Source organism: Leopardus geoffroyi, chromosome E3 (genome assembly GCF_018350155.1).
Source record: "Leopardus geoffroyi isolate Oge1 chromosome E3, O.geoffroyi_Oge1_pat1.0, whole genome shotgun sequence".
In the NCBI taxonomy this organism is placed as follows: domain Eukaryota; kingdom Metazoa; phylum Chordata; class Mammalia; order Carnivora; family Felidae; genus Leopardus; species Leopardus geoffroyi.
The window spans coordinates 38188496-38204203 of record NC_059340.1 but is presented as its reverse complement, the minus strand read 5'-3'; the positions used below and the strand labels follow the sequence as shown (position 1 = coordinate 38204203).

Sequence of the window (15708 nt, the reverse complement as noted above, 5' to 3'; positions counted from 1 at the left end):
CCTGCTGCACCAGGCCATCCTTCCCCTGCTGGCCGGAAGGGGGCAGTGCAACACCTGCCCAATCAAGTCCCACTCAAGACTCAGATTGGGCTTCTTCCCACAGGAAGGTCTCGAGGCGTTGGTCTCCAGACTTTGCAGCCTCTGAGTTGAGGCTGGAATGTGAGACGAGGCTCTCAAAAATATAAAAAAGTAACTCTGCCCCTGAGCCTTTGGGGATTGAGAGGAGTGGAAAGGTAGGTGGGTAGGGAGGATGGGGGAAGGCACGGTCACGTGAGGGTGATGAAGACCTGGGCGCCGGACCTTGGCTCTATCACACCGGCGGGTCTCTGCTCTGATATGTTTCTGACCTGGGCCATTCTCCTGAGGCCTCTGGGTTTAGGTGGACTTGAACTCCGCCTTCCTTGTCATGAAGTCCCCCCTCAAAGACGAGAATCCTCTCCAGTCCCACACGCTTCTTGGCTACCGTGTGTCCAAGGATGGCCCTGCCCTCACTCTGCTCTCCTGCCACCCTGGGGCCTGTCCCCGAATTAAGTGAACACTCGCACCTCTTGCAGAAGGCGTGTTTTAGCACTGGGAAACCCGCACTTTGTATCTTGTATTTACCTATAGAAAGATTTTTAAGTAATCTCTACACCCAACATGGGGCTCGAACCCACACCCTGAGATCAGGAGTCGCTCGCTCTACCAACTGAGCCAGCCAGGCGTCCCTGATCTTTTAACCAAAAGTTGTATTTATTTGGCATGATCCTCATGAAGGGTCACAGATGAGCCAGCCGGCAACTTTACATAAAGCGAGTGGGCCCTGACATGCTTCCCAGTTGTGCAGAACCTAGGAGGCGGTGGGGGTGATAGACACTGGCTGCCCTGTCTCAAGGGGGTGGCTGTTCGGCTCCACCCGAGGGGGCCATGTGGGAATTCAGACCCTGTGCTACCAGATCGTCTGGTGCTCTGCAAGAGAAGCTGGGCATCCAGATTCTTCTGTGGAGATTTTAGTTACCTCATTTTTGGGGTTACCTATATTGTACAATTCACTCATTAAAGCATACAGTTTAGTGGATTTTAAGTCCAACGTTGTGCCTCCATCACCACAGTCCATTTTATTTTTTTATTTTATTAAGAATTTTGGGGGCACCCGGGTGGCTCAGTCGGTTAAGTGTCCGACTTCAGCTCAGGTCATGATCTCACACTCCATGAGTTCAAGCCCCGCATCGGGCTCTGTACTGACGGCTCAGAGCCTGGAGCCTGTTTCGGATTCTGTGTCTCCCTCTCTCTCTGCTGCTTCCCTGCTCATGCTCTGTCTCTCTGTGTCTCAAAAATAAATAAAAGCATTTAAAAAAAAAATTAAAAGAATTTTTTAGTGTTTATTATTTTTGAGAGAGAGAGAGAGAGGGTGAGTGGGGGGGCGGGGGCAGAGAGAGAGATACACATACACAGAATCCAAAGCAGGCTCCAGGCTCTGAGCTGTCAGCACAGAGCCTGAAGCAGGGCTCAAACCCAGGAGTTGGGAGATCATGACCTGAGCCGAAGTTGGATGCTTAACCAACTGAGCCACGCAGATGCCCCAGTTAATATTTTTTTTAATGGGTTTCTTATAGATATTTGATTGGATCTTGTTGTGTTTGTTTTGAGAGAGGCAGAGCAAGCAGGGTAGGGGCAGAGAGGCGGGGCAGAGAATCCCAAGCAGGCTCCACACTGAGTGTGGAGCCTGACTCAGGGCTTGAACTCACAAATCATGAGATCGTGACCTGAGCCCAAACCAAGAGTTAGATGCTTAGCTGACTTAGCCACCCAGGTACCCCACCACAATCCATTTTAGAACATTTTCATCACCCTGAAGAGAGACCCCAATTCCATTAGCAGTCCCTCCCCATTTCCCCGGGTCCCTCAGACCCTGGCAGCCACAAACCCACTCCCCGTCTCTAGGATTCATGTACTCTGCACATTTCATGTGAATGGGATCATACAATATGTGGTGGCTTGTTTCCTTCTGGTTTCACTTAATACGATGTCTCAGGCTTCATCCATGTTGTGGCACGGATGGGTACTTGTTCCTTTTTACAGCTGAGTCAATTCCATTCTGTGGATAGACCACTTTTGTTTTCCAGCCATTCACTGATAGACATTCGGGTTATTTCCAGCATTTGGCTATCATCAACAACGCTATGGAGTTGTCTCATTTTAAGATGTTGGCAGCGACTTACATAAGGTACTTGGGAGTCATCAAGCTCGTAGAGACAGAGTGGTTCGTGCTGGCGGAGGGGGAACGGGAAGCTAGCGTTTAACGGAGACAGTGTCAGTGTGGGAAGATGAAAAAGTCCTGGAGAGGGATGCTGGTGAGGGCAGCACAATACTGTGAATGTAATTAATGCCACTGAATTATATGTACATTTAACAATGACTAAAATGGTAAATTTTCTGTATAGTTTACCAGTTAAGAAAATGAAAAAATGTTAGCAGCAAACTAATGTATTTCAGGTACCAAATTTCAGAAAACCAGGCACACGTGGCATCCACCCAGCTGGGGACACCTCCACCAGCAGATGTGGTGCTAGGAGTCATCCCCTCTGCGGTGCTGACCCAGACTCCCCAGGGCTCTGTGAGCTGTGATCCACACATGCTTCCTTCCTGTAGTGATGCACAGGCGGGGCAGGAGCACCCTGGGCCAGGCAGGCACCTTGACTTGAGTATCCAGGGTATGGGAAGGGCCAGTTCCTCTCCAGCCCCATTTGGGGATCGATGGGGGCCAAGGGAAGAGGATTGACATGAATGTCTATTACAGATCAGATGGTTTAAATACTAGGACTGTTGTCTTTTAACCCTCTGGCCCCACGTGCACAGCCCCCCCTCCTCCCGTACTATCAGCACCTCCACAAGAGTGGGACATTTGTTCCAACTGATGAACATCATTTATCTCCGAAGTCACGTTTTCATTAGGGTTTGCTCTTGGTGGTGTATATCCAATGGGTGTGGACAAATCTATTGTGACGTGTGTCCGCTGTAATATCCTACAGAATAGTTCTACCACCTAGGATCTGGTTTTTGTGTGCAGTGTGGACAGCTCATAGCACGTGGAGCATCCTGACTGTTGTCTATTTATTTCACTGGCGTTGGGCTGTTCCCACTGAGATCCACTGCTTTGGCCACACTTGGGATGGGGGCAGGGAACAGGCTGAGGGCACTGGAGGCTAGCAGGGCTTGACCATGTGTCTCAGAAGGAGGGGGAGAGTGACCCGGGGATGTCAGACGCTGCTCTGCACAAATGATCTCATGGCATCCTCAGAACAGCCTGGCCAGGTAAGCGGACTGGCGAGGCTCAGCAATGTGCCCAGCTCCTATCCCTTTGGGCGAGGTGCGCCTGGAACCCGACGCGGGCTTGCTGGTTTGCTCTGCATCTGGGCACAGTAGACTCCTCCCAGGCTCTGTACTGACCACAGGCCACTCCAGGATCTCATCACAGTGACTCAGCCCCAAGCTGGTGAGTTTCCCAACCTCGGGTATGGGAGACTTGGGCATCACATAGGGCTGGACGCAGATGGCCTCTCACATTCTATTGCTGATGCTGCTGGGCTTGGAAGCCTGTGCTGTCATGGCCTGCCTTCCCACCCTGTCTAGGGGCTTGCTGCCCTCCCCTTATACCTCAGTCTGTCCCTGTCCCCCTAAAGTAGGCCCCCTCCTATTATTATTTGTGCTTCTTATTTAAAAAAAATTTGTTTTAAATGTTTATTTCAGAGAGAATGAGAGAGAGAGAGAATAAGCGGGGGAGGGACAGAGAGAGAGACACACACAGAATCCAAAGCAGGCTCCAGGCTCTGAGATGTCAGCACAGAGCCCAATGCAGGGCTTGAACTCACACACCACGAGATCATGACCTGAGCTGAAGTTGGATGCTCAACCGACTGAGCCACCCAGGTGCTCCCGTGCTTCCTATTTTCTGCAGCCCTACGTCAATCTATAACTATTCATGCATATCTGTATCTGGTTCTCCCACCAACCAAAGCTCTTCAAGGTAAAGACCATAACTTTTGATTAACATTGTTCACCTGGCACAGTGGTAAGCTGTCAGATGCTTTTTCAAGTCATCAATTAATGGATCAAATGAATTTGGTGGGACTGCTGTCAGTCTTCATGACTGCAGGTACCAAGGCTAAGGCAGGGTAGTAAAGAGCTGTGACGGACGATACGCAAATCCGTACAGGAAAAACATGCCTGCCGTGGAACCTCGGGCATCTGACCTGTGTTCTCTGGGTGTTCCTCCCTCTTCTGTAAAGTGAGGAGAGGAGAGGTTGAACCACCCCTACCTTCCCGGTCCTATGTGGACACTAGAGGCGAGGCAGTGCTTTCCCTTCCTTGGCTTTATTCCCCAGCCTTTGCTGTAAGCAGCGTGTTACTTTTTCTCAGTGGTGTGCAATTATGGTGACCTCTGGTCCAGTCTGTCACTGCCCTCCAGATGTTTTGCCTGGCCTGTTTTGAAGATGACCTACTTAGGGCTGCTGCCACTGGGGGGAGGAGAGACAAAGGGAGAAAGGGCCGGTCTTGCCGCCTTCAAGCTTCAAGAAAGAATGTGTGGTTGGCCTCACCAGCTCTCTGGAGATGAAGGCTGTATTTGCCTCGATGTCAAAATGCACTGCTTATGGTTGGTATGTGGAATCCCCTCTGTCCTCAAACGTAGTACAAACAGTGGTCAGAGCCGCTCCTCTGGGCTGTGGTCACAGCACGGTCTCCCACCTGCCGGACTAAACTTACAGTTGCATTTAAGTTGTGTGTCTTCAGCCCTCGAGTCCCCTGCAAAGGGAGGGGGCTGCCTCTCCACCACTTGATGCTTCCTGTTGGGATATTCATGCCTCAGCAGCTGCCACCCCAACCCCAGTCCCTGAAACAAAGCCCTTTTCTTTTGGAAGCCATCTGTGAAAACAATGGCCTTTATTTAAAAAAATAACTTTTTGCAACACGAGAACGGATCACTGTGACTGTATCTCCTGTGCCCCCAGACGGGGCTGAGAGATGGCAGGGTCAGAGCCCAGCAAAGTCCCCTTTGTGCTGCTCCAGCCACTGGTCCAGTGTCTTGGCCTTGGGGTTGAGTCTCAGGGTCAGTTCAATGTCACGGTCAGGTTTCAGGGCATAGAAACGGAACATGTTGGCAAGGTCTCGGGCGCCAGGGAAGTCATACTTCTCGTAGTCCTCTGGGGTCGTCTGGAAGCAGAGGGGAGTCTTTTGGGTCTGTCAGCATCTCTAGCACCCCGGCTGTTGGCAACTCAGTACCAGCCCAGGTCCTTACCAGTAAGTTCATGTGAAAACCCCTCTACTAAAAAGATTAAAGTTCTAGGGGCGCCTGGGTGGCTCAGTCAGTTAAGCATCTGACTTTGGCTCAGGTCATGATCTCACGGTTTGTGAGTTCAAGCCCCACATCTCCCCCCTCTCAAAATAAATAAATAAATGTAAAAAAAAAAAAAAAAAAAAAGATCAAAGCTAAAAAACCACTGTTCTAAGTCAACTTAAATCGTTCAAGGGGTGCCTGACTGGTTCAGTCCGAAGAATGTGTGACTCTTGATCTCAGGGTTGTAAGTTCAAGCCCCACAGTGAGTGTAGAGATTACTTTAAAAAAATCATAAATGCTGTTCTTTTGAGATCAGAAGGTGGAAACTTCTCAGCCCTTTCCAAACCAGAGCTCTGCAAACATCACTTTCTTGCTCAAAAACCAAAGCTGTTCCCAGTTCCTGACCAAACTGAACCTGAACTCCTCAGCTCCTGAAATCCTCCATGGTTGCCTCAGACTTTTGTTTAGATGTAATGCATGGCCATTTAGGGCACGTTTTCTAGAGCACCTCATTGTGCTAAGGAAGTGCTTACCTCGATTATTCTGTTAAATTCTGACAACCAAGGAAGGGAATTCTATTCATCCACCTGTTTTACAGATGAGGCTACTGAGGCAGAGAGGGTCAGGGATTGTGCCCCAAGGCCCGCATGCTGGTGGGCCGTAAGGGCTGGGAGCAGGACCCCATTCTAGGGGTCTGACCCACCTGAGACATGCCCTGCCATGGCCTCCCCATCACTGCTCTGCTCGTGTCTTGCAACTCTATAGGTGGTTTCTGTCTTTTAATAACGTGGGAGTTTCTCAGACTTTAATAACTCTTACTTCCATAATGGGAAGGACAAATAAGAAACAAGGCACCTAAGGGGAAGACTGAGGGTCAGCAGGGACACAGCCAGGCCAGGAGGAGGCAGGGATGGGGCCCACCTCTCTGGCCTCCTTCCTTGCCCAACACGCCCTGTGTGTTCACTCCTTGCCTTGGCCCCTAGTGTCCCCTCTTCCTAGAAACCTTCCTTGCCACTTAGTCAATTGCCTAAGCCAAAAACTTCTCTCAGTGGCCACCCGTGGCTCCCAAGAACAGCATGACAAATGCTTACAGTGACGAATTCAGATTGACTTTGCCCAGAGAGTGGGGCAGCCCTAGATACCATACCACTTCCCTACCAACCATAGCTCCCTCTGGGGATCAGAACGACCAGACCCGGGCTGCCGGAGCACCCTGGTGGGAGCTGGGACATCATCCAGCCCGGGCCCGGGGGGCAGGAGGGGCCCACCTTGGCACTGCGCACGGCCTTGCCGGTGTGCTTGGAGAGCAGGGCGGCATACTCTTCCGCTGTGTGCCTGCAGGTACTGAGCCCGATGTTCCGGCCGATGTATTCTTCTGGCATCTTCAGCAGGCTTAGCACCACGGGACCCAGGTCGGTCACAGATATGCCGTCCATGGGCACATCACCCATGGGCAAGCCTGGGAGGGAAGTGGGGGGAAGAGGGATGTGCTGGGGTTGTGGCTGATGTTCCCACCAGCCCATCACCCAGACACGTGCACACGTCAGCACCCTCCGGTGTCTGTGGCAGCAGCAAGGCAGTGTAGCTCAGTAAGGAAACGGGATCCAATCCGAGCTCTGCCACCCTGATGGTCCCGTTGACACCCTGAGCCCTTGTTAACTCCATTTATAGAGTGGAGGGAACCCGGGACCTACGACCCCCTCAGGGCTAAGACCAGAACAGGAAGGAAATGGAGGGGCTGCTCCCAAGGCGCTGGACCCAGGGCACCTGGTCACATCTCGAATTCCTGCCGTGGAAAACCAAGTCTGCTAACAGGAGTGCAAGAGAGTCAAGGCCAGGGCCTGGACCAGAGCAGCACATGGCAGGTGCTCCATAAATGTGCTGAATTACTAGTGATTCCACCTGCCACGGTGGTCTGGTGGAGAGCAGGGCAATGTCTAGATTAGCGCCAGGAGCACGTGGGTCTGGCCACATCCCTCGCCCAGGCGAAGGGGCCACCACAGCTGCCCGTTCAGGTCACCCAAAGACCTTGTAGGGACAGAGCTCCAACCAGAGACGGAACACAAGAGGGATCCCTGACCAGCTTTGCAAACTATAAAGGGCAGTGCCAGTGTGCCAACACTAGGACCAGACTGCTCACCCTCCCTGCTGGGCAGGACTCAAGCGAGGGTGAGTCTGTGTTCATGCAGAGGGTGAGGGGTGGTTGGGTCAGGACACCGACCTCACTGGACCTGATCTTCCCAACTCTCTTACTTCTGAAGGAAAAGTAACAAGTGCGCTCTGTAAAGCATCGCATCACTGCCTCTTGGCAGATTTTCTCAACGCCCTTGCAAAGGTCAGTTATGCCCATTTCACAGAGCAGGAAGCAGAGGCCCAGTGTCACAGGCCTGACACTAGAGAACCAGGGCTTGGACCTGGAACCATCTGAGGACGAGCCAGCTTTCTCCAACACCCACTGCTCCCCTCGGTGACAGCGGATGCTCGAGAAGGGAGGAAGGGCACTCACTCAGCAAATAGCTCTTTCCATCCGGAGCTTTCTGGGGCAGGAAGTAGGAGAGCAGGTTCTCAAAATAGCAGGCCAGCCGCACGCTGGTCATGGGAACTCCGATGTCCCGGAAATATTCCTCCACCTCCCCTTTGCCGTCAAAGTGGCCTGCTGCCAGCCTCCCAGCCGTTAGCTTCCTGATGTTCTCCAAGCCACTGTAGACCACGTAGCGAAGGCCCAGGCGCTTGGCCACATCGGCCAGCAGCTTTCCCTGGTGGGCAGGAAAAGAGAAATCACAGAGCTGAGAGGGAAGAAGTGTATCCCCAGCCAAAGCCCTGGCTCTCCTGCCCTGGTTGCCACCGTGCCTGATGCAAAGAGGCCAACTCCATTTCACCCTTGTCCCTCTCCTGGAACGATGCTCACACATGGTTCCACACGTGGACTGTGAGCCTTCTACCTTAGCGTCCCTTCTCTAGATCATCTGGGTTGTCCTACTTCTCAATATGCTCAACCGCGGCCCACATGTGTGCATTATGACAGGAGGGGTGGAAGGTCAGGAGAGGGCCACACAGAGGTCTCCCAGCTCGGCCTACTCCGTGTAAAGCCACCGTCGATGGAAGGCCCCAGCAGTCCGCTAGGGAGGTGGTACAGCTCAGCAATTAGGCACACAGACTGCTCAGGTGCTACCCGGGGCTGTGATGCACTTAACTGTCAGTTAAACAGGGAGAGCCACACCACCTGCTGCATAAGAATGTGTTGGATGGTGGCCTCCAGAAAGATGTGTCCATGTCCTAACCTCCAGAACCTGTGAACGTGACCTTACTTGGGAAAAGAAATCTGCAGATAGAACTAAGGATGATTCCAGGTGGGTTCTCAATCTGATGACAAGCATCCCTACAAGAGACCGAAGAGAACACACAGAGGAGAAGGCCCTGCGTGAAGGCAGAGGTTGGGGTGAGGTGGCCATGAGGAGAGCCAGCAGCCACCAAAAGCTGGAAGAGGCAAGGAGTGGAATCACCCTTAGAGTCTCCTTCTGGAGGTTCCTGGATTTTCGACTTCTGGCCCCCAGAATGAGAGTAAATTCCTGTCGTTTGAGCCAGCTGGCTGGTTATGGCAGCCACGGGACATGAACCCAGGCCATCAGGATAATGACCTGACATTCCCTCCATCAACCAGAGAAGCTGTCCTTCTCTACTCTATGGGAAGGGCTCCCCTGTAAGTGGATTCAAAGAAAATGTCAAGGCTGAAAACAACTTTAAAGACCAGTGGGCCCGTCCAGTCTCCCTTTATTTTACAAAGGCCTTTTTTTTCCCTAATAAAGCCCAGGGCAGGGAAGGTCCATGTCTAGAGCAGATCTGCAGCTGGTCATGGACGAGGGAGGGCTGAAAGATGAAGTGACAGACAGCCGGGGCCTCTCCTCTGCCACCAACAATACGTCCCACAGATACCTGAGTCTATGTGACAGGCTCTGTGCGAGTGTCCCCATCCTCAGAGTGAAAGATGGCTATGTCTCATGTTCTCCGTCCCATATCCCTCCCCCTGCCACCTGGGCTCCATAACTAGAGAGAATGTGGGTGGAAAACAATAAACAGAAACATACAACATACAAAGGGGACATGGGCTTTCTGGGATGATGGAAATGTATTTTGATTAGATTGGTAATATGTGGGTTTATTTAGGAGTGCTTGGGTGGCTCAGTCAGTTAAGCATCAGGCTCTGCAGTGACAGCACAGAGCCTGATTGGGATTCTCACTCTCTCTCTCCCACTCTATACCTACCCCCCCAATAAATAACTAAGCTTAAAAATATATATAGGAGTATATTGATTTTCAAATTCCATCAAACTATACAATTAAAATGTGTGCATCTTATTTCCAGGAAAGTATGGGTCAACAGAGTTGTTTTTCTAGAAAGTGTAAAAAGTCAATGGATGACAAAGTAGATTATTGGTTGCTTGGGGCTGGTGGGGAAGGAAGAATGGGGAATAACTGCCAATAGATAAAGGTTTCTTTTTGTGGTGATGAAAACATTCTAGAATTAGGTAGGTAACAGTGATGGCTGCACAATATATACATATATATATGTATGTGTATATATATACATATGTATACATACACATTGAATTATACACTTTCAAAAGGCATAGTGTATAGTACTTGAATGATATCTTAAAAAAAATCAGGGCGCCTGGGTGGCTCAGTTAATTGAGCACTCAACTCTTGGTTTGACTCAGGTCATGATCTCACAGATCATGAGTTCAAACCCCGCACTGGGCTCTGTGCTGGCAGCGCGGAGCCTGCTTGGGATTCTCTCTCCCTCTCTCTCCGCTCACTCTCTCTCTTTCAAAATAAATAAATACACTTTTAAAATTAAAATAAAAACCACCAGAAAAGAAAGCAGCTGCCTCCTATCCTCATTAAAGTCCAGGTGGACTGCATGGAAGAGGAGGGGAAAGGTCTGCAGTGGTCAGTGGGTCACAGGCAGGGTCAGTCCCTTTCTAACAAGTTGGAGCTGCCTCCCAGGGAGCTCCTAGTGAGATGCCCTGCTCCTAGCCCGGCCTCCCCACGCCCTCCCCCCTGCCCTCACCTGCTTGACCTCCTGCTCCTGGCTGCAGTTTTCCCAGTAGTTGGTCACGATGAAGGTAGCATGGGCCCCGGTCAGGGCCAGCTCCATGCTGGCCTCGTCATCCTGGTCTCCCCGCACCACTTCTGCACCCTGCAGCCTCAGCTCCCTTGCTGCCCTCTGCCTAGGGTCTCGAGTGACCACTCGGACCCTGAATGTCCCATCTTCCAGGAGCGTCCGGGCCACTGAGCCTCCCTGAGCACCTGCAAAGAGTCAGAAAGGCCTGCGAGGATGGGCCTGCCTGGGAGGCCGGCTGAGGGGAAGCCCCTCAAAGCCCCTCAGGGAAGGCTCCACTACAGCCAGACGCCCAGGCCCTTTCTACCTGTGATCCTCATGAAGTGCCTTACACCGTTAAAATAACAGCTTTATTGAGATAGAATCCACTCACCTTTTACAGGGTATACAGTTTGTATTTATTTAAAAAATATTTTGGCACATCCATACTAGTGGGCTGATTTTAGCCAGAGTAAACAGATACCTCTATGAGGCAGCTGAGACTTCTGCTGCCGTCCACACACCAGACTTGCCTGGAATTTCAACGGTGAGACTCACTGCTTCAAGTTAAATAAATAAGGAAAGTGTACAGTGCAGTGGGTTTTTGTTTTTTTGTATATTCAGAGCGTGCAACCATCATCCCAGTCAATTTTAGAATATTTCGTGCCCCCTAAAAGAAAACCCACACCCATCAGCAGTCACTCTCCATTCCCCTCCCTCTCAGCCCTGGCAGACCACTCACGTACCTTCTGTCTGTATTGATCTGTCTCTATGGATCTGACTATTCTAGACATTTCACACAAATGGAATCATATAACATGTAGCTATTGTGTCTGGCTTCTTTCACTCAGCACATGGTTTCCAAAGTTCATCAATGTTTTAGCATCAAACCTTTTATAAAATGTTTAAAATGGGCGCTTGGGTGGCTCAGTTGGTTAAGTGTCTGACTTCGGCTCAGGTCATGATCTTAGGGTTGTGACTTCAACCCCCGCAGCGGGCTCGCTGCTGACAATGCAGAGCCTGCTTGGGACTCTCTCTCCCTCTCTCTGCCCCTCCCCTGCTCACGCTCACTCTCTCTAAAATAAATAAACAGTAAAAAAAAAGATAAAAAATAAAATGTATTACAAGGGCAGCTGACTGGCTTAGTAAGTAAACCATGCAACTCAAAGTCGGGGAGTTCAAGTCCCACTTTGGGAGCAGAGTTTACTTGTAAAAAAAATAAAACGGGGCGCCTGGGTGGCGCAGTCGGTTAAGCGTCCGACTTCAGCCAGGTCGCGATCTCGCGGTTCGTGAGTTCGAGCCCCGCGTCGGGCTCTGGGCTGATGGCTCAGAGCCTGGAGCCTGTTTCCGATTCTGTGTCTCCCTCTCTCTCTGCCCCTCCCCCGTTCATGCTCTGTCTCTCTCTGTCCCAAAAATAAATAAACGTTGAAAAAAAATAAATAAATAAAATAAATAAATAAATAAATAAATAAATCTATTACAAAATATTTAGCACATACACAAAGGCATGCCAACACCCATGTACCCACTGCTTAGCTTAAGAAATAAAGTATTACCTACATCTTTTCTCTAAAAGACTGAGGGGCGCCTGGCTGGTTCAGCTGGAAGAGCATGCAGCTCTTGATCTCGGGGTAGTGAGTTTGAGCCCCATGTTGGGTACACAGATTACTTAAGAGAAAATTACAAAAAGTAAAATCATCAAAAGGAAGAAAATAAAAAATCATCCATAAATACGTGTATGAGAAAAGTGAATGCAGTACTACGTGCAATAGTGGAAATTTGTAGAAACAAGATGTCCTTTGGTAAGAATCTGGTTAAGGAAGTGATCAATCCACGCCAAAGTAATCACTGGCAGATTGGCAGATCTGTGCGTATGACTTGGACAGGTGAACGTGACCTATCCTGGAGTGGAAAAGGGAAGCTGCAGAACCACAACAACCTTCACACAGTACTGGTGGGAACAGAAAATGGGGCAGTCACTTTCGAAAAGAGTCTGGAAGTTTCTCAAGGTGCTAAGCATAGAGTTACCCTATGATCCAGCAATGCCACTCTAGATATATGCCCAAGAAAATTAAAAACATGTTCACACAAAAACCTGTGCATGAACGTTCACTACATTGTTCACAACAGCCAAGAGCTGGAAACAAGCCAAACATCCAGCAATGGAAGAGTAGATCAACACAATGCAGTCTACCCATAAAATGGAATATTATTCAGACATAAAAAAGGAATGGAGTACTGACACCTGCTACAAAATGGATGAACCTCAAAAACACGATGCCGAGTCAAGGAAGCCAGGCATAAAAGGCCACAGAGTGTATGATTTAATTTATATGAAATGTCCAGAATGGACAAATCTACAGATCGAGAGTAGACTGACAGCTGCCAAAGGCTGAGGAAAGTTTAAGAAACCGAGAGTAAAGTAACTGCTGGTGGGTGTGAGTTTCTTTTGGGAGTGATGAGATGACCTTGTTCTAAAACTGCCAAGGATGAGCGTAAAGCTCTGTGAATATACCAGAAACCAGTGAATTGCACACTTTATTTTTAAGTTTATTTTGAGGGGCGCCTGGGTGGTTCAGTTGGTTCAGCCTCCAACTTCAGCTCAGGCCATGATCTCATGGGTGGTGGGTTCGAGCCCTGTAACCTGCTGTGTCAGCACAGAGCTCAGAGCCTGGTGCCTGCTTTGGATCTGTCTGTCTGTCTGTCTCTCTCGCTACCCCTCCCCTGCTCACGCTCTGTCTCTCCCTCTCTCAAAGGTAATAAACATTAAAAAAAATTTTTGAGGGGCGCCTGGGTGGCGCAGTCGGTTAAGCGTCCGACTTCAGCCAGGTCATGATCTCGCGGTCCGTGGGTTCGAGCCCCGCGTCGGGCTCTGGGCTGATGGCTCAGAGCCTGGAGCCTGTTTCGGATTCTGTGTCTCCCTCTCTCTCTGCCCCTCCCCCGTTCATGCTCTGTCTCTCTCTGTCCCAAAAATAAATAAACGTTGAAAAAAAAAAAATTAAAAAAAAAATTTTTTTTGAATAAGAATATTCATAAGTATTTATTTTGAGAGAGCAAGTGGGGGAGGGGCAGAGAGAGGGAGAGCAAGAGAATCCTAAGCAGGTTCTGCACTGTCGGTGCAGAGCCCCAGGTGGGGCTGGAACTCACCAACCTGGGGATCATGACCTGAGCCAAAGTCGGAGGCTTAACCGACTGAGCCAACGAGGCTCCCAAAAACCAGCGAACTGCACACTTTAAATGGGTGAATTGTATATGTGATTTAGATCTTAAGCTGGTACACATATTTAAAAACATACAGTACAAAAAAGAACGAAACATGATGGCAAGACACTTTGCCATTGAAAAAAAAAAAAAAATCTTTGGGGGCGTCTGGGTGGCGCAGTCGGTTAGGCGTCCGACTTCAGCCAGGTCACGATCTCGCGGTCCGTGAGTTCGAGCCCCGCGTCGGGCTCTGTGCTGACGGCTCAGAGCCTGGAGCCTGTTTCCGATTCTGTGTCTCCCTCTCGCTGACCCTCCCCTGTTCATGCTCTGTCTCTCTCTGTCTCAAAAATAAATAAAGCGTTAAAAAAAAAAAAAAAATCTTTGTACATATCTAATCTGGTAGGATACTCCAGAAACGATGACAGAGATGGATGGGGTTGCTGAGACAGAAGTAGGAGGGAGATTTAATTTTGGTATTATGTGCAACTGTCACTTTTTCAAGAAGTTAAAGTAATTATTATTATTTTTTTAATTCAAGCAGAATGTGCTCCCAGGTCCTGCTCCAGGGTCCCTGGCCGGGTCAGGGGTCCGAGCCACAGGACCCTCCTTCCAGCCCTGCCCCACCCCCACCCCCCTCGGTCTCCCAGGCTCTGCAGGGCGGCGCTGGGCTCGCTCACCTGTGGCTCCAAACACCACCACCAGTTTCTTGTCCGCCATGCGGGCCGGAGCGGGAAGTGCGGTCCCTGAAGCCTGGGAACCGTGGGACGCTCGGGTTGGCGAAGAGGACAGGGGTCCCCGCCTGGGACCACCCCGGGAGCGCACTGCGTGGGCCCGAAGCCCGGGAGAAGTCGGGGCCCCGCGACCCCCGGCCCACTCCGCCCCCTCTCCGCGCCGGACACCCCGGCGCGGTGGCCCGGGCCTGCGGTACCTCCTTGCCTCAGACCAGGCGGGAAACTAAGGAGGAGGGAACAAGGGCCCCGGAATTTGCAGCCGAGTCCACCGCCGCGGGTGGGGGGAGGAGGGGTGGAACCTGAGAAGGCGGGTCCCGCCCGCAGCTCCAGCCTCGTCCTGGAAAAGCCACGCCCTCTAGGCCGTCCTGCGTGAGGGGACCCGAGGCCGCGCGGCTTCTGAACTCCCACCGTCCCGGCGCTGTTGGCGCGCGGAGCTGACCCACCACCCCCTTGGCGGGCGCGGATGGTTCGTCCCACCCAGGCTAGAATTCTCGCGGCGAGCAGCCCCACGGGCGTGCAGAAACCGGATTTGCGGACGTCGGGGCTCTTCTGAGTTCGCGTGCGGAGCGGGTTAGCGGGATGCTGGCGCTGAAGCCTGCGGAAGCCGAAAACCAAGACCAGAAACAGAAACGCACGTCTTTATCCTGCATGAACATCTGAACTTGCAGATAACAGGTGTCACCTAAGGATAATTAAATCTGCATCTGGGACTCTCAACACCCAAGGCCTGAACTCATGTTTGAGGTTGCTTCTAGTTGTACGGATTTGAATTATTTTTTTACAGAAAAAGTGAGATTTCTTTGTGTTCAACTAAAACACTCCTCTCCTGTCGCTCCTCACCTGAAAATTTATTAATGAATAAGAGCTTTCATTTTTTTTTTCTTTCATTCACTTATTCCTTCCAAAATGTATTGACCCGTCCAGGAATGTCATCTTCATAACATCAGGCACATCTCTGTATTCACTGCTAAATTTCCAGCACTTAGCAGAGCACCTGGCACATAGGCGCTCAGTAAATATTTGTTGATTGACCTGTTGTCTAAATACCCTGGCTTTGGAGTTACCGGGAAACCCAACTAAATCTGCTGCTGTTTCCCCCAATCTACTGGTGGAGATAATTAACCCACAAGGTAATGTGCATTTTAGGCTTCCTTATGTTTTATCATTTTTAATTTTTTTTTAATGTTTATTTTTGAGACAATGCAAGAGACAGAGCGCAAGCGGCTGAGGGGCAACAGAGGGAGACACAGAATCTGAAGCAGGCTCCAGGCTCTGAGCTGTCAGCACAGAGCCCAACGCGGGGCACAAACTCACGAACCATGAGATCATGACCTGAGCAGAAGTCAGATGCTTAACCGACT

The 15708-nt window shown here is 50.5% G+C and overlaps 1 protein-coding gene and 1 non-coding gene across 4 annotated transcripts; both read right to left on the bottom strand.

The window, feature by feature from the left end:
* Positions 1-631: 631 nt before the first annotated feature.
* Positions 632-703, bottom strand: TRNAR-CCU. Its single transcript has one exon. It is a non-coding gene; the product is annotated as a tRNA-Arg (tRNA).
* A 4200-nt stretch (positions 704-4903) lies between these two features.
* NMRAL1 (NmrA like redox sensor 1) lies at positions 4904-15403 on the bottom strand. 3 transcript variants are annotated; one of them, XM_045461337.1, is made up of 6 exons: positions 14885-14903; positions 14294-14366; positions 10386-10624; positions 7821-8070; positions 6583-6773; positions 4904-5190 (listed from the first exon to the last, which is right to left on the bottom strand). In XM_045461337.1, the coding sequence occupies exons 2-6, from the start codon at positions 14331-14333 to the stop codon at positions 5011-5013; spliced, it is 900 nt and encodes a 299-aa protein (XP_045317293.1). In that variant the 5' UTR covers positions 14334-14366; positions 14885-14903; the 3' UTR covers positions 4904-5010. The 3 variants fall into 3 exon arrangements, with proteins under 3 accessions (XP_045317293.1, XP_045317292.1, XP_045317294.1); XM_045461336.1 differs by lacking the exon at positions 14885-14903 and adding an exon at positions 14647-14815; XM_045461338.1 differs by lacking the exon at positions 10386-10624 and having other exon boundaries at positions 14885-15403.
* Between the last annotated feature and the right edge of the window lie 305 nt (positions 15404-15708).

What these genes read in the sequence shown, in the direction of transcription:
- NMRAL1 (XM_045461337.1), bottom strand. Translation starts at nt 14,333, where the DNA reads ATGGCGGACAAGAAACTGGTGGTGGTGTTTGGAGCCACAG. An exon ending in GGTGGTGTTTGGAGCCACAG is followed by an intron (nt 10,625 to 14,293) that starts GTGAGCGAGCCC and finishes GACTCTTTGCAG; the next exon opens with GTGCTCAGGGAGGCTCAGTG. An exon ending in AGGCCGTGCGCAGTGCCAAG is followed by an intron (nt 5,191 to 6,582) that starts GTGGGCCCCTCC and finishes CTCTGCTTCCAG; the next exon opens with ACGACCCCAGAGGACTACGA.